The 18,426-nt window shown below is 39.3% G+C and overlaps 1 protein-coding gene across 2 annotated transcripts in view; it reads right to left on the bottom strand.

The window, feature by feature from the left end:
* The window catches only part of mdga2a (MAM domain containing glycosylphosphatidylinositol anchor 2a), a 269,982-nt gene that overhangs the window by 44,865 nt on the left and 206,691 nt on the right, over positions 1-18,426 (bottom strand). For both annotated transcript variants that reach the window (XM_061746664.1, XM_061746665.1), the window contains exon 11: positions 11,372-11,520. In XM_061746664.1, the coding sequence (XP_061602648.1) occupies positions 11,372-11,520 (149 nt within the window). The remainder of the gene's footprint in view (positions 1-11,371; positions 11,521-18,426) is intronic.

The raw sequence follows: 18,426 nt of genomic DNA, 5'->3' as shown, positions 1-18,426 counted from the left end.
CTCGTTTGTATTAGTTTATTTCTATTCGTCCTTGGATTGAGGACTGCTGTAGATCAGGACTATGGAAGATGACTTCCTTTATTAACCCTTCAGACTCTGAAATTACAGATGAGATGCCAAAACCCGTAAGGTAAGAGTAAGCTGCTTTCTCTGATTTGTTATCAGTGATTCAAGCGTGCACTACAAGAGCATAGTAATGTAGTATAAGCGGTTAACAGTTAGTTGCCTACATATTTAAAACAGCATATGTGTTGTGTAAGGTTGTGTGTAAGGTGTTTTATTTTCAAACTATGCTGTAATTTGCATATATTTTCCTTTAGCCAGCATCTCAGAGCTAAAGGTCCTTTAAGTGGGATTTGTTTTTATCGTTCCATTAATAGTCGGGTAGGAAAAGCGAGGCATCTAAAAACTGTATATTTCTTCTAGATGCTTTCAGCAATAAAATGTAGAATTCAGGTCATAGTTCAAATGTAAACAAACCCTGCTGTTAAAAACCTTTAGAATATGCACAGAAATAAAACTACAAAGTTTGGCGTATGCGAGTGCTACTGAACCAAAGATGTCTGACACAGAGCTTGAACCATTCTTATTAAAAAAAACAGCTACCAGCGATTAAGATCGTAACATTTACCACAATTTACTGTTATCCATTGTTTGAATTGCAATATCATATGCATTGTTCGAATAGTGAGAAATATGAAAAATAAATTTTTTTCATTCACTTAGATCAACTGATTTATATGGTCACATTAATGCATACAGATAAAGATAAATACCAAACACTGACTCTAAAGCAGGACCCGTACTTTGCGGACCATTAGGTGCACTGCATTATAAGGCACAATATCAATGAGCGGGTCTATTTTCATTAATAGGGCCCATCGGGTTTTAAGACGCATGATAAAACATATATAAAGCAAAACAAAACAGTCAGGTAAGTCTAATTCAATCACAATAACTCAGAATATTGTTCAGTTGTAACTAATACAGAAAAATATTTTCACATTTTAAATCATTCGTCTTCCACGAATCCACAAATAAAAAGTGGAGGTGGTAAGCGTCGTACTACATCCTTTTCTCTGATTGGTTCATCGTTGCCAGCGATAGCAGACACCTGAAGTTAGTGTGAGGTTGGAACATCTTTGTATTCCAACATTTGATTACCGTATTTTCGCGACCATATGGCGCACTGTGTGGAAAGGCGCACCCTCAGTTTTGTGTGTCATTTTTGGTTTTAAAACACACATATGGCGCACCGACCCAAAAGGCGCCGTCTAAGGAGACGGAGCTGCAGACACGCGCGCTGCAAAACACACACGCGCTGAAAATACAGCGGAAGCAAAACTTAGTTTGATATTTTGTTTCACTTTTCACATCAATCAAACCCTTCAAAGGTTCATATTCTGTTTCTGCATTAAAGAATTTTAAAAAACCACCGGGTTGCTGCACATAAACCTGTCTCAGCCACTGATCATCTCCTCATCCATCCAGCCCTTTTCATTTCACTCTGGCTGGAAAAGTCTCTTTAGGGAACGCTTTTCTTTTAAAAATCCCCACCGCGGCGGACCCGGGTCCCGCTCCCCGTCTGCTCCCTCGCGCTGGACCGGGTCCGCTCCCCGTCTGCTCCCCCGCGCTGGACCGGGACCCGGGACCCGGGACCCGGGTCCCGGGTCCCGCTCCGCCCCCCCCCGCGCTGGTCCCGCGGCGGTCCCGGGTCCCGCGTCCCGGGTCCCCCGCGCTGGACCCGCTCACACACGCGCTGTCGGGGATCCGGTACCGGGTTGTAGCCTATCTGACAGGAGCTCCGTTAATTCAGCTGCGCCAGTCGGAATTTCCAGACCTGTCTCGGCTTCTTGATCATCATCCCTTCATCCAGCCCCCTCTTTTCATTCACCCTTATAATGACTCCGGCTGGAAATGTCTTATGCAAAGTTTTTCTTTTAAAAATCACCACAGTTTCTGTCCATCAGCTGCGCCAGGCCAGCGCCACATAAACCAGTAAGTGTGTGTCGCGTCGCGAACACACACGCGCATGTCGGGATCCGGTACCGGGTTTGTAACCGACAGATTTGGCTGCAAATTTCGGAGGGTGAAGCTGATCTGACCTGAGACAGACCCCAGAAATCCCTTCTCGTAAAGCGGCCAGGAACCAGGTGATCGGACCGCTTGGGGAACCAGGAAGTCGGCTGCAGCAGCGACCATCACCGCGCTGCTCCAGCCGCTGCTTTAACCGGGGAAAGTCACCGGTTCCGACCGGCCAGGACCGCAGGAGCCCACATGGACTTGTAGCAGGGGCTCCCGGGGAAAGAGCACTGGATCTGCAGCGGGGATGCGGCGATCGGACCCCGCAAACCCACGGCAGGTGCTTCCTCGGTTCCCGACATGCAAAACACACGCGCTGCAGAACACACACACACACAAGTGTGCTTATTTAAATAGAGCGGAGCAAAACTTAGTTTGATTGTATTTTATTTCACTTTACACATCAAGCAAATCCTTAAAAGTTTTCATCATCTGTTTCGCATTAAACAGCTCAGTGGAGTCTCATTCACGTCGCAACTCACGGGGGCTTCACCCGCCCCCTTCTCCCTTTACCGTTCTCATGGTGGCCGGCCTGACATTACCGTAATTCAGGTCATAGACACGGCGCACCGTTTCAAAAGGCGCCCGGCACATTTAAAAAAAAAAAAAAAAAAAAAATGTGCGCCTTATGGTCGCGAAAATACGGTATAATGGATTATGATATAGATTTGAAAATTGGGTTTACGCTAAAAACCCAACGTTAGCCTAATGTTTAAATACAGTAAAGTAACGTTGACTAGATGTTGGATGATGGTTGCTTGCCAGCGCTACATAATTAGTTATCTAACGTTATCTGACGCTGCAACCCGTATCCAACCCAGGACTGACGTTAATGTGTCAGCTGAACGGTCTGATCATCAATCAAGCGGAGCGGCTTCGTCGCTACCAATGTCACATTAAAACTGCACTATTTTTGAGCGCATCGTAGCACATAATAACGGTTTGAAGTCAGTAAGCACAACAATATTCAGACATAAGGCACCCCAGATTATAGAGCGCATGGTTTTTTGAGAAAAAATAAGGATTTTAAGCGCGCCTTATAGTGCGGAAAATACAGTAGTTTAAGTAGCTTTCACCATCAAATATCTTCAGTTAACCTAAGTTTAAGATAGTCATCTTTCTGGTTTTGCATGTTTTTTTTTTAAATATTTACCATTTTTGAATATTTGCATAGTTTTTATACTACAATGTATATAAATGACACTATATTCAAATACAAGTTTTACAACTGTTGAGTAAACTACTCAGAAAATGTACTTGAGTGTGTACTACAATTGTCCTTTGTGATGGTTTGCACCCAAACAGGGCAAAAGCACTTCAAACACTTAAATATACGGTTTAGCATTTCAATATTTGAGTCTATTCAACTGATTAAATCTATTAAAATGGAATTACACTCAAATATGAATACACATGATTGAAATTATGAAAATGTTTATCGTCTCTTTGGACCTAAAAATTTGGATGAGCCAAATTTTTCTTTCCTAGTTGACCTCTGGAACGACATCTTGAACCAATAAAATGAGTAACCAATAAAAAGCCAATCTTGAAATTAAATAGAATTTAATTCACATTTATTTCATGATGAAAGCAAACTGTGTTCCTGCCAAACAATTACGGCTTTTTATTTGCCTTTCCCCCCAAGGGTGTCTTGAATCTGCTTTGAGGTTGCTGCCATCGTGCCTGTGATACTTTTTCCACTGAGAGTGATTTGAAAAGAAAAACAATTACCTTTTGTGCACAGAGCAAAGACACAGAAACCCCCGACTTCCTTTGAAACAGCCGTTAATGGTATAGTTGTCCTTCAAGTTTGATTCACTGAGCGCAGCATTAGTACAGGCAGAGCCCGAGTGTCTCTTTTGAACTGTTGGTTTTAGTCTACATGTACAATAACAAACTTCTCACGTGCTTGAAAACCTGTAAACGACCAATTTAAATCATGACCGAGCTGGTAGACTTCTACATCTAAGTCTGACTTTAAACAATCAACCAACCTCTGAAAGTTTTAATTCAAGTTTTTACAATTTCATATTGATCAGGTTCAAAAATTGTTTCACATTTTTGCAGCTACTTCTATCAGTCTGTTTTATAATAAAACGACACATGAACAAAGGCTGTCAGGAAAGGAACATTAATAACTACAAAGTCAAGACAGGATCAATCCAGCGCAACGCCGACAAGAAAATAAAAAGCCATAAAAGCCAAGCAAATAAAATGTGATGAAGACACAAGGCAGAGGCAGCAAGTGATGACTGAAAAAGAGGACGGATAGTAATAAATTCAATTCTACTCCATTTAAAAAAATAAAATTAAAACAAAGAAATCTCCAAAAGATTTCTCAACCACGTCTCAAACATCAAACACATTATTCACCAGAAAGGCAGTTTACACAAAAGAATCTTTTCTTTTCATCTGTGTGCTTCAAAGAGAAAATGAACAAGTAAAGGTTAAAATTTTGGTTCTTTCCTGATAATTTAGGAAAAAGTGTCTGAATGTGTGACTCACATTTAAGAAAATAACTGGATAAAACATGGACCTTTTCAGGCATTGCGACTCATACACATACTTACAAGATTATGGATTTTTGCACCTTTAGTTTGATTTGCATAAATGTTGTTTGAATCTGCACCTCTGCACTCACTTATGGTTTCTTTTTTACAGCCCATTACCTTTCAAATTCCTCATTTTCCCCTCAGAAGCAGAGAGCCATATTGATTTAATTTCATATGATTGCGAAAGGATTTCTTGTGTTTTATGGTAGTTGGGGAAAAAAAAGGAAGAAAAACAGCATTGATCAAAGGGAAAGTAAGAGCCAAAAGAAACATAATAATCAAAGTTATGGCATAACGTTAGACTGGAGCTAATCAATGGTAGATGGTCTGCTTATAATTAGTATGGCTTACATTGATCTGCTTGTTCGCCCCAACTTTTCAGAGCAAATGTAGAAATGGAAAAAGAAGCTGGAGAAGTAAAAAAAAAGAGAATAAGAAGATGTTTGAAGACGGCAAAGGAATTTTGGTCAGTTTCTTTTTAATATTGTGGATCATTAAAGGTATTGTGACATCATTTTTAACATGCTTTTAACACTATTAAAAGTCTTGGCCAACATCCCTCAAATGTGTCTAAAAGAGTGTAACAAGAAAAACTTCACTCCGGTACTCCATTCCTGGCTTTTTATGAGTGTTTTTTTGCGCCGTGAAAAACGCTTCCTTTTCCCCATTTCCTGTCAATCATTGCGCCGCTCCTCCTCCAAACCTCCTCCTCCAACCCACCCATACGCTCACAGCGGTGTCGGAGAGTTAAGCCGGGAGCGACAGGCAAAGCATGCACGGAAAAGCAGCAGGGAGAACCACAGCAAACAATCATAAAAATAAAGGCATGCAAGCAGCAGTGTCCCCTTATCTTAAGTCCAGTCAGTGGCCGCGGGTCTTCTTAGCAGTTCTCCTCCGGTGATTAGAACAAAAGAGGCTCTAAACAGCTCCGTGTTAAGCCTGATTTATGGTTCCGCGTTAAATCGACGCAGAGCCTACGCTGTAGGGTTCAGCGTACGGTGCGCGTCGCCGCGTAACCCTACGCCGTAGGCTCTGCGTCGGTGTAACGCGGAACCATAAATCAGCCTTTATGGTGCGCTGGAGAGGAGAGGAGGCAGGGAGCTGGGTGGAGGGGGCGGTGATTTAGCGGGCCTTTACGTCACGGCCCGCCACCAAACCACATGCGCCGTTTTTGCATAGTTATGCGGAAAATCCCAGAAAGCACACAATAAAAAGTTGTTTTTTGGGTGTAATTGATGTCAAGACACCCAACAAAACACAAAAAATCAAGAAAAATGTGTTTTTCATGTCACAATACCTTTAAATGAAAAGTGAACTGATCACATTTTTGTTAACATTTGAAGCAAGATTATGCCTTTATTTTTCATATTTTTATCGTGAAACATAAAAAGCAAAACTTTTTCCTTCTGTTTGTGATCAGGCTCCATTGATTTGCACATGTGTCTTACACATCATGGCTGCCAGGCGTATCCTGCTTTGTTCTAGTTCCCCCCAAAATATGCAATGCATACATTACATACAATATACCGTTTGACGGCTAGAGGCGCTAATTCCCAAAAAATGGGCTCTACAGTTTTCTGCATTAGTGTGGCGTTGATCTTGTCAAGCAATCCGATGCAACGAGTCGTCATAGTTTATTATTTCATCGACGTCTATACTGTCAAACCTGGGGGAAGACATTTAAATTTACTCTCTGTGTTTCCCATTGTCAATTTCTTGCATCAGTAAAACCAGAGAAACAAACCACGATCCCAGCCGTGTTGATTTAATGTCCATTACTGATGGCACCATCGTTTTCTCTGCTGCGACCGCAACAAAACCTGTTCAACCTGTTACACGGAAAACATACGTATATTCAGAGAGAGATGGCTCTAGTGGCTTCTGTTCATGCCGGAACGTGTTTGAACATTTACAGAGAAATTTAAAGAAAGTAGGGAATTTCTCATCACTCCGTTGCTCTGCTGAGGAAACTACATATCCATACGTGTATATCTTCCAACAAACATTTATTTTCGCTGTGAGTCAAAGCAGTAATTCATCAACTCTCCATCTGTTTGGATTAAAATCATGTTTTGAGATTAATTGAATTCCCTACCTATATTCCCCCAGAAGTGCTTTTTGCCATCAGAACAGTGCCTGTATGACCCAAGAACCCCAAGGATGTCACGGAAAAAGGATGTTAGGGAGTCTCTCAACAAGATCTGGGAGAATCTTAGCTCTAAATTTAAAAAAAGGGAAAAAGACAAGCCAAGATACTTGTCAACTGAGGCTGTAAAATAATTCATGCAGGTTGCCAAAACATCTTTTTTATATTAATTTCAAGGTGTAGATTTGAGAGAAAAAAAGGGGATTTTAATATTCTGACACATACTAATGTATGAGGGCTGAAAAAGTGAGCCTATCTGTTCAAAAACAGAGACAGGCAATCACGCTGCTGGACAGATAAGGAGGTTTTGAAGTCTGGCTACAGTATCAGAACGAGGGCAGAAGTCGCAGCTTTCCATCGCATCGTTGACAGGTGTGCTGATATGTGTTTTGTGCTTCTGGCTGGTTCATGCCTTTCAGCTACAGCTTCATTCCCATTATCCCCCCCTTTCTTTCCCAGACCGTCCCTCATGAGGGCACTGGACGATAACGCAGAGCCATCCATTACAAAGGCATGAGGTCTGCCGGTTCTAAGTATTCATTCAGAAGCAGGGAGAGAAAATGAACATAATTCTCTGGGAATGGCAGGGGAGCTGCTTCTGGATCTATAAATAGATTGAAGTGATGTAGTCTGCGTGTCAGGCTTTGTTTACTGCACCATTCTTTTAGTGTCAGTCTGGGGGTATCGCTGCATTTTTTATTTAGAAAAAAAATCTAAACTCCCACTCATTTCCTCTTCTTTTCCTTTTGCTTTCTGCTTTAACACTTCTGCTCTCTGAACTCTAATTCAATAAGGTATTCAAGGGAATGTTATCAGATTTAATCAATACTAAACACCGGGACACAATAAATCACAGAGGGCATCGTGTGCAGTGAATGCCGCAAAGAAGCTTCTTCTTTCTTTTGTAAGATGCTTGAAGACTGGCTGTTATGCCTCGGAGGAAGGAAATAATGGTCACAAAATGTAAGCTCTTGAGAATTCAAGAAAAATAAGTGGAAAGAAATTAATTTGCTCACAAACTGCTTAAATAAATTCTAGCAGGGATGTTTTCTTTTTAATAAACAAATGCAGAGAAAATTGAAATGTGAGTGTGGTTTCTGAATTACAGTTTATCCATTCTGGCACAAAGGAAGACATTAGAGTTGCAGCACCAACTCAAAATAGGAAAGCAAATGTATATTCCTCACAAGTTTATAGACTCATGCCTGGCAAGTGCAAACGTGTGCTCAGCAAGCGAAACATCATTTTTAACCAACCAGCCCAGATCCCAAACAAGGAAGTCACTGCACAAGCATAACAGGACTGAAACGTGTTTTCAAGCTTCCATTCCTTCAGGTTGTGTGTAACAAAGATGTATTATATTATTCATGACCAGCACATCTGAAGAGAAGAATGACATGATATGAGCATCGAACCTTTTTTAAAAAAAGAATTAGGGGGGCAGGGGGGTGTATATTCTTTTTTCCCCTTATTTTTATAACAGCTTCAAAACTGCAACAGTGATGAGATGGAAAATCAACATTAACCTGAATTTCTGTGGTTACAACAGAGATGTTTTTGTGAACCTGGGGATGAGGTTAGGAAAGAGACAGAGACATGAAAGCACAATTTGATAGCCAAAATAGAGAATATAACCATCCTATCCATCATTGTCTGACATTGGTTGAGTTTACTGGAGAAGCAGAGAAAACAGGGGCTATGCTTGTTAATTCTTGCTGCAGGGTTCCGCTTTCACTTCTGACGGAGAGCCAAAAACCTAACACGTGCAGCAAACTGGCTCTGAGAAGTTCTCCGAATTACTGATTCACCACAAAGCGTCTTTTACAGCCTCAAAAACCGTATTGAGACGGATGATAAAAACAACACAACATGAAGGTCTCTTAATGGAATGGCACAAGAGAGAACAAGCTAAAATTGGATATTATATTTCATTTAGCAATAACAATGTTGTTTATTTAAAAAATGACCCGCCTAGTTATATTGGCTATCGCCCAGATATATTTTTAACAGTCAAAAAATATGAACAATACATACAAAGTTTTCGCAAAAAAAAAAAAAAAAAAATGGTGATATCTGCTATTGCAGAGCTCCCTGTCCTCTCACTCTCAGTATGTTTACATACATTTGGGGGAGCTGTGACTACAGATGTAGCTACAGATGTGACTGTAGATGTGACTGCAGATGTGGCTACAGATGTGACTGCAGATGTTGCTACAGATGTAGCTACAGATGTGACTGCAGATGTACCTACAGATGTGACTGCAGATGTTGTTACAGATGTGACTACAGATGTTGTTACAGATGTGACTGTAGATGTGACTGCAGATGTGGCTACAGATGTTACTATAGATGTGACTGTAGATGTGACTGCAGATGTTACAGATGTGACTACAGATGTACCTACAGATGTGACTGCAGATGTTGCTATATATGTGACTACAGATGTGGATACAGATGTAACTATAGATGTGACTACAGATGTGGATACAGATGTGGCTACAGATGTAACTATAGATGTGACTGTAGATGTGACTGCAGATGTTACAGATGTGACTACAGCTGTTGCTATATATGTGACTACAGATGTGGATACAGATGTGACTACAGATGTGGCTACAGATGTAACTATAGATGTGACTGTAGATGTGACTGCAGATGTTACAGATGTGACTACAGATGTACCTACAGATGTGACTGCAGATGTTGCTATATATGTGACTACAGATGCGACTACATGCGCACCTACAGATATGACTACAGATGTGGCTACAGGTGTAACTATAGATGTAGCTACAGATGTGACTGTAGATGTGACTGCAGATGTTGTTACAGATGTGTCTACAGATGTACCTACAGATGTGACTGCAGATGTTGTTACAGATGTGACTACAGATGTGGATACAGATGTGACTACAGATGTGGCTACAGATGTAACTATATATGTGACTACAGATGCGACTACATGTGCACCTACATATGTGACTACAGATGTGGATACAGATGTGGCTACAGGTGTAACTATAGATGTAGCTTCAGATGTGATTACAGATGTAGTTACAGATGTGACTACAGTTGTACCTACAGATGTAACTATAGATGTGACTACAGATGTGATTACAGATGTAGTTACCAATGTGACTAGGCCATTTAAACAGATTCCTTTCCTGGTCCCTATATACATGCACATGTTAGGAATCGATTTACTGACCAATCAGGACAGCCTCTGCCATGAAAGGTGGTGATATGGCTGCTTTCAACAAGTATTCTGCTCTTCCGGTCCACTCATCACGACACACACCGAAACAGATAAATCTTTGGTTTTGCTGGCAGAAGCAAATTGAACAACAGTGAATTGTGAGTTGCAGAGACTTACAGCTCTGTACATTTTGTCCTGTGCGCTTTACTTTACTCTTCTCTGTTACCAGCTTCTTCTATTAATCTGTGTCAAAGCCCTCGATGGGATCATACAGTGTTGTAGAGAAGACGCTGTATTCAACTACATTATCAGGGTGTGTAGGTCTGACGGTGAAAAGTTCCGTTTAGTTCTATTTCAGTCAGACTTAAATGTTTACATTTATTTTAAAACTAATGCAATATATTATATATTTATATTTGTTTTTTCAAAAGTCATGTAAATGTTTACACGCATAAGTTAAAGTGGTCCCTCTCCTCTTCCTGCACACAAGAACTAAGTCAGTGTACAACATGTGAGCTTTTGGCACACCGGCATCCAAACTTAAAGAAATGTACAAAAAAAAAAAAAAAAATCTGAATTATTGTGCTGAATTTTTTTTTTTTGTTATTGCATTTATTTCATAAAATTGTGATTGTATTTGCATCACGTTATTATAGCATTCTTGTTAATCATGACTTAATTCTTGCAACTCCTGATTTATTCCTCCTTCAATGCGACTGTAATGTGACTGTACTTTTCAGACCTTTTCTGTGATTCTTTTTCCTCCAAAAAGGCAACTAGTGAGAAAGATGGAATCAAACAAAGTTTACTTTCCATCTGAGACGGCACAGCTTGTCCCCGCTCTTCTCCAAGCACAGCAAGGGAGACGCTGCGTTGGTGCATACCTGTAATAATCAAAATACGACCGGGCTCCAAACTGAGCGGCGGTGAACGTAACCAAGTAAATGCAACGGCTGACTACTTGAACGTACTTTCTTTCATAAGAGGGAATATAAACAAGGAGCAGCACGACAGGTGATAATAATAATAATGGATTAGATTTATATCGCGCTTTTCGAGGACACTCAAAGTGCTCACAATGGTTCCATTACTCACTCACTCCTCATTCAGACTTTGTGACAGTAAACTTCACGTGTAGCCACAGCTGGCCTGGGGCAGACTGATAGAAACGTGGCAGCCAATCCATGCCAACCGCCTCTCCAACCACCACCAGAACATTCATACACTGAAGGGTGAAGCCTAAGGAAACAATGACAGATGACTGGGGTTCGAAACCGCCAATTCTTCAAACATTGGACGAGCTGCTCCAACACCTGAGCCACTGCCGCTCCCAAGGTCCAATAAACAGTTTCAAAGGGCAAAAAATGTGCAGGTACCAGCTCATTCCAGTCCTACCTGTCTGATGCCCAGTCTGTAGGCGACGATGCGATCCACCGCGTTGGGGTTCATTTGGGTCCACTGGAGCTTGAAACCGTAGACTCTGGGTCTGTTCTGCCACAGAGGGCTGTAGGTGTCATAGTAGAACTCTGGAGGGTAGGCCTTACCTAGCGATAGCAGACAATAATATCGTTTTAGACCATTTTCAAGCATGTGAAAACGGTGACATAAGTAGGTAAAATGAAAAAAGATCAGGCTATATACACTTCATATTTAGAGTATTTAGATACTACGTGTTTCAGCAGTTGAAAAGAAGTGTTTTCTGTGGGAGAAAATAATACCACTTTTTTTTTTTTTTTTCTTTCTTTATTTTATTTATTAACATACAGTGCAAACGATGACAAAAGACAGCATCAGTATGTGTGTGTGTGTGTGTGTGTGTGTGTGTGTGTGTGTGTGTGTGCGTGCGTGCCGTGTTTGAGTGTAAATAAGGTGATGAAAATAGGTACATAAATTGAGAATATTGATTCGAGAGTGAACAAATAAACAATTTTCATATAGAGTGGTGTAGCATGATATCATATAAATATAGCATAATAAATATAGTAATATCCTAATATAACATAATTTGTATAAAATATTATAACATATAACCAAATTATATCACCATACTATTATACATTACAATATAATACTATAGTTTAACATGCCAAGAGATTTCATAACTTTAATATAATAATATGAAACAATATATCATGATAATGCCAGTAATAATTAATAGAGTTAGAATTGGTCATTTATGTTTTGCAATGAGGGGTGAGGTCAGAAAATAATACCACTTGATGTGAGCTTTGGGATTACAAAATAAAAGTGCAGCCCTTCTGTTTTCAAATAAACACAACGGTGTCCTAACGCCTGTCTGCCAGTAAAAACTATTCCACACAGCTCGTTCTGGGCGACCAGTAATCCTCACCAGGCTTTTCTTTTCACAGCGTTTTACCTTGTTGGAATTTGGGAGGATCTTTTTTCTTCCCACCATAAATCTGGCATGGCCTGAATAAAAACATTCAAGTTTTTAGCTTTCCAGTCACAGCGTGTAAGTTTATTCCTGACAGCTGAAAAACCCAACACAGCATTTTAATCAAGATCCAGAAACACGCTTACACGGTGACCTTCCTGGCAAGGAATAATAATTCAACTCAAAGACATGTTGTGGTGTTCGTCCCTCTGCAATTTGGATTTGTTTATTGAAGGATGACAATACCCACGGCACATGATATTAAACGGCCATGAAAAGACAGTACAGCTGCCACTGTTAGCGCTAACAAAAGCAGCGTTGGGATTTGATGCACTCGTGCAGAGATTCAGCAAGTAATTTATGTGCGTCAGGCAACTGGAGAAACTGGAAAAAAATCAACTGATCGTGAATTAAGAAAACTGAGACGCGCATCGTGTTATGATGAATATGGATAAAACACAGGCTTTGAGAAACACACATGCAGGTTTGAAGGTCTTATAAAAGCTCCAGCTCTAACTTACACCAAATATCTGCAGTCGCAGACTTCTCTGCACAGCACTCAGAGTGCTTTTATTTTACTTGCTTCCCAGTCCTAAATATAATTATGTTAACTGGATGGTTAGGGCCCTGTGATAAATTGGCAACTGTTCGTGGTGTAACCCCCCCTTTCACCCAATTACAGCTGGGTGGGACTCCAGCCTCCCCGCGTCCTTGAAAAGCATGAAGAAGGCCAAGAAGGGAGTTGCAGTTGAAATTTGAAGACTCAGAAAATGTACACACACACATATATATATATATATATATATATATATATATATATATATATAAAGATATTGTGGGAATTTTTGCAGAAGGTGCCATACGATAATTTCTCATACAGAGTGAAGGTGTACCGTTTGTACTGTTCTACCGCACAACGCCACCTCCATTAGTATAACCTTCATCAGCCATCCATGTGAAAAATAATAATTCCTTTCCATCGTCTTATTGATATTAGTAAAAAAAAAAAAAAAAAAGGTTTCTGCCTGCAATAAATAAAGACATGTTAAGAGAAAGGTCTGTGAATTTCAGGAGAAGGACAGAACTGTTGAACATCTTGCTTCAGACTTGTGTTACGCCATTTTACCAGAAGCTCCACCAGCTGGAGGAATTAAATCCTCATTTTGGAAGCAAATGTCACACTGTTTTGGAAAGGAAAAAGAACTGAGGAAGATAAGAAGAAGATAACGTAATACATGTTTATGATCACACACCTCAGAATTCAGGCTGGATGAACCCAAATAGAGCGCAATCTCATGACCTAAAAATCATTGAAAATTTGTGGACAGATGTCAAAGGAGCAGTGCATCAAAACAGTCCAAAAGTGTCAGAAAACTAGAGACCTTTAGCAGGAAGAGTGAGCATAGACCTCCCTGCAAGAGAAAGTGTAACACCTAGCTGACCATGGGTGCCCAAACTTCCTCTTCAGGCTCTTTTCAGTTTGGTATTTTTTGAAAGTCTGACATTAAAATTATCTAGTTTCCACTATTAAAGAGATGTTTTAAACTTCTGTGAACTTCACATCACAAATCATCTCAAAGGTTCTGTCTTCAAATACCTTTATTCTGTTATTTTGTCACTGGTTTTACTAAATACACATGATCAAAAATATTGTTCGTAGTACTCCACACACCGGTGTTTACTAAAATACATTCCTTTTCCATGAGAACAACATTGTAATAATGAGTGTCTAACCAGAAGAGGGTCAATGATTATGTGAGCGATAAATACATACATGGACAATAACAGTTATCATGATTTTGCATTTAAATATAAATACTACAATAGGCAGGAAATAAAACAATCAAGATTTTGTCAAAGTGTAGACTTTCAGCTTTAGTTAAAGAAATGTCACAAAAATATTGTTTATACAATTGCAGCCGTTTTCGATGACCTCAGCAGTGTTCATGTTTGCTGTTACTCCTCTGCATGGTTCATTCCTCCTCCTCAATCTTAGACCAGTAAGTGAGGAAGAGATGCTTTTGGAAGTCTCACCTGCCAAGCTCGCTGGCGATCTAAAATCCCATCTCCTTCAGAACCACCGACAGGCTCCGATTCCATGTATGGAGGTTTAGTTATGTTCATAAACCCCCAAAAAGCTACAACTTAGGCTAGAGCCTTAATCCGAAAACGTACGCAGCTTTAATTATTGATAACGTATTTGAATTCACCTTTCTTACTTTACGTTTGCGTTTAATGGTGGAAAATCATGTTTTGCTGGGTTCAGACCACAACACTGACTTGACCACTGAGGAACTGATTTAAAAAAATGATGATTACTTGGTGTTATATTTTGCAAATATATAGTTTTTTATTTTATTTTTTTTACTTTCTCTGACCCAGTTTATATGAAAAGCTGGTCCTGTGTTATCCATATGTGTGATCAGGCCTCGTGCTGGACGCATGTTGGATGCAAGATTTGCAGCTTGCGCTCCATTACATGGCGTGGCTGTCTCTGTGTGGAAGGAGATACTCTGATGCAAATGCATTCATCTCTGTATATAACCACTCCCTCGCTGCAAAGATCTGAACTTCCATCTTATAGAATCTGGCATGTTCCTGAGTTATTGTTTTTTTATTTATTAATTTAATTGTTATGCAGGAAAGGGATATTTGTTTTATTTTATTCAAGAAGCATTTTTATTCTATATAAGCAGGCAGTTTATTTTTATTTCATTTGTTTTATACATTTTGATATTGTGCAGACCTCTGTTAATAAAGGAACCTGTGTGACATTTGGCACGAGGCTTTGTATTAAAACTGACTGTTTTTTTAAGGGTTTGCCTCAGAAAAAAATGAAGCTAACAGAGATGCTATGCTATAATGCTTTGGGGGAAACCAAAATTATGGCACAGAAAAAATATCGATATATATCGAGTATCGCCATTCAGCTAGAAAATATCGAGATATGACTTTTGGTCCATATCGCCCAGCCCTAACACAAATATTCAAGTTCTGCCTTCAGTAACTCTTCAGCTGCATTTGCTGTATGTTTAAGGACATTATCGAACTGCCTGAAAGGTTCCCCCCTGTCATTTCTGCAGCACTTGACTTAATGTCAGCAGAGAGTACAGCCCTATACACTTCAGACGTCATCTTGTACATCTGTCAGTGGTCTGATCATCAATAAGCTCTCGTGAACCTGTCCCACTGGCAAACATACATGCTAATCCCCCAACACCGCCTCCACCATGTTTGACATATACTTTGGATCATGAGCTGCTTCCCTTCTTCTCCAAACGTTTCTCTTCCCATCATCATGGTTTATGTTGGTTAAGAATATGGGAGGATCTTTTAAAAACTTGCATTCCTTGCTCTTTTTTGTAAATATTATCAATTTTTTTGGTGTTTACTATTTTTTTTCTCTCTTGTACATACTCTTTTTCTACTTTTTATATTGCTCTTTTTATTATTTAACTATTTATTGGTTATTTCTATTTTAAATTTTTTTGTATAAAGCGTGTGTGTGTTTTGGCTGCTGCACGACTGAATTTCTCCTCTGGGAGATCAATAAAGTCTTCTATTCTATTCTATTCTATTGAATGCTACCAGTGGTTTTTCACCCTTTTTCAACCCTCTGTATTTACAGTAGTGAAGGTGTTTTTCTTGATTGTAGATGATAATACGGCAGTATTCCCCCTGGGATTCATGACTTCTGTTGATGTTGTGAAGGGAGTTTTCTTCATCAAAGAAAGGATTTTCTGATCATCCTCTTTGGTTGTCTTCCAGGTCTTTTGATGTTAAGCTCACCGTGGGCTTTGTTTCTTTTCACAAGTGTACCAAACTGTTGGTTTGGCAACAATCTAAGGTTTTTACTATGTCTCTTATAGATTAATGTTGTTTTTTCAGCCTTGTGATGGCCTCCTTTACTTGCACTGAATGTACTTGAACTTTATGTTGGTAGCTCCATTACCTGACGTCGGCTCCGGACCTGCTCTTGAGTGAATGAGGAGATGCACCACACCACTGACTTCATTTCACTCAATGGCAGAGGTGTCAAAAGTATTCACATTCATTACTCAGGTAGAAGTATAGATACTAGAGTTTAAAAATACTCCTGTAGAAGTTGAAGTATCAACTCAAGTTTTTTACTCAAGTAAAAGTATAAAAGTACTGGTTTCAAAACTACTTAAAGTATAAAAGTAAAAGTAATGTAAGGGGGAAAAAAGCCAATAAAGACAAAAGCCATTGAAAATGAATGCATCTTAGTATAATGCAAATATATTAAAGAACCATATATGTGTACTATTGAGCATTAACATGTGTTTCAGGGAGCAGAAGATATGATGACTAGTTGCCTATAAGTAATGGTGCAAAAAGTCAAACTTCAGAGGCATGTTATCATTTATCCTAACCTTTATTGGAATGTACATCCAAGTTTAGTTGCAGGAATCTGAGGGAACGGATGTAAGAACAAAACTGGACAAGAACATCTGAAACAACCACAACCAAATTCACTCTATCCGGATGGAGCAATTTAACTGGATAGTTTTTGTTTGAAATGAAATAGAGTAAAAAGGCTGTTTTTAAAATGTAAGGAGTAAAAAGTACAGATAATTGCGTGAAAATGTAAGGAGTAAAAGTAAAAAGTCGTCTGAAAAATAATTACTCCAGTGAAGTATAGATAACCAAAATTTCTACTTAAGTAAGGTAACGAAGTATTTGTACTTCGTTACTTGACACCTCTGCTCAATGGTCCAAATAATTTTGAGCCACTGAAAACAGCATTACAAATGAAATATTTGTATTAAATTAAATTCAAGCTGAAAGTCTATGTTTTGATCACATCTTTGTTTTTTGTTTTTTTTTTGTGCCATGAAGGCAAAAATCATAAAACTGTCATTATCCCAAAACTTCTGGACATATCTGAAAAGCCAACTGAGCAGAACTTACTAGACGTAATCGTCTCATGAAAACAGACCATAAGATTTGGGGTTTCATTCAGCCTCTGACTGATTTGATCAATTCTCATAATTACCATTGCCATCAAGTCAAACTCAACACTACACAGAGCGTGCTTTGTTCTGCATTTTAGACAATAAATCAACTTAATGGTGCTTTGAGCTCCCTACTGCAGATCGCTGGGTCTTTACATGGAAGAAAGCTATTTAAAATACAATATTCTGATTTGGGGGGGGAAAGCACACTCAGTCATCAAGCTGATAAAATCGTTCTGAGAGGGGGAAAGAAGCCAAAGACAAACAAAGAAAGGCAAGTGAAAGTGTGCTGGTGATTAAACAACGTCATTCATTTTTAAATGCCTTATCTTTTAGTGTTGCGATAATGTGTTTCAGAAAGTCACACTCTATTGGTAGTTAAATCTGAGTAATGTAACTGATGATACTGCCATACAGGCGGCCTCCGCGTTGCAATGAGACAAATAAGAAAAAAAAACATACAAAAAAAGAAAGGCAGGGAGAAAATAAGAAGTGCGGATAAATAATGTCTGCACCTTGCTTCGCTGTATAGAACCAGCTGTGTTTACAGCACACTGTACAACAAGTGTTACATAAGCCCTCTTAGGTGATGGTGACAGATTTGCTCATGCAGTTTAAACAGTGCAGGGGAGGGAAGGAAAACGCTTTAATCTGCAGTCGAGCAAAGGCAGGAAAGGTTAATTAAACAGACTCATAGTTTCCCAAACAGAAAGAAACTCTTGAAATGATTCAGTCTCATGGTCTGCAGTGGTGCGCGGCTTTTGAAATGTTCATTTTTGCTAAAGATAAAAAGATATACTGACCTTTTGCATTGACTGATCTTACATTGAGGACGATATTTAAATAGGCAATTTCTTGAAATACAAACAGAAATTCTCTAAAATGCACAAAGTAATCTGGGAAATGGACCTATTTCCTGATAATGTGTTATGTGTGGTGAAGCATTTTACCTAACCCACTTAGACTGCCTGAAATGGATAACTCTGGGTGGGAGACATCAAACATAAAGCAGAGAGGGCTTAATTGATTTCTTTAAAATCCTTTTATAACAGCATAACCAAAGCAATGATTCATAACAG

The sequence above is a fragment of the Cololabis saira genome, chromosome 18 (assembly GCF_033807715.1).
Source record: "Cololabis saira isolate AMF1-May2022 chromosome 18, fColSai1.1, whole genome shotgun sequence".
Classification (NCBI taxonomy): domain Eukaryota; kingdom Metazoa; phylum Chordata; class Actinopteri; order Beloniformes; family Belonidae; genus Cololabis; species Cololabis saira.
Note: the sequence above shows the minus strand (reverse complement) of the source record. Positions and strands in the feature narration are given on the sequence as shown.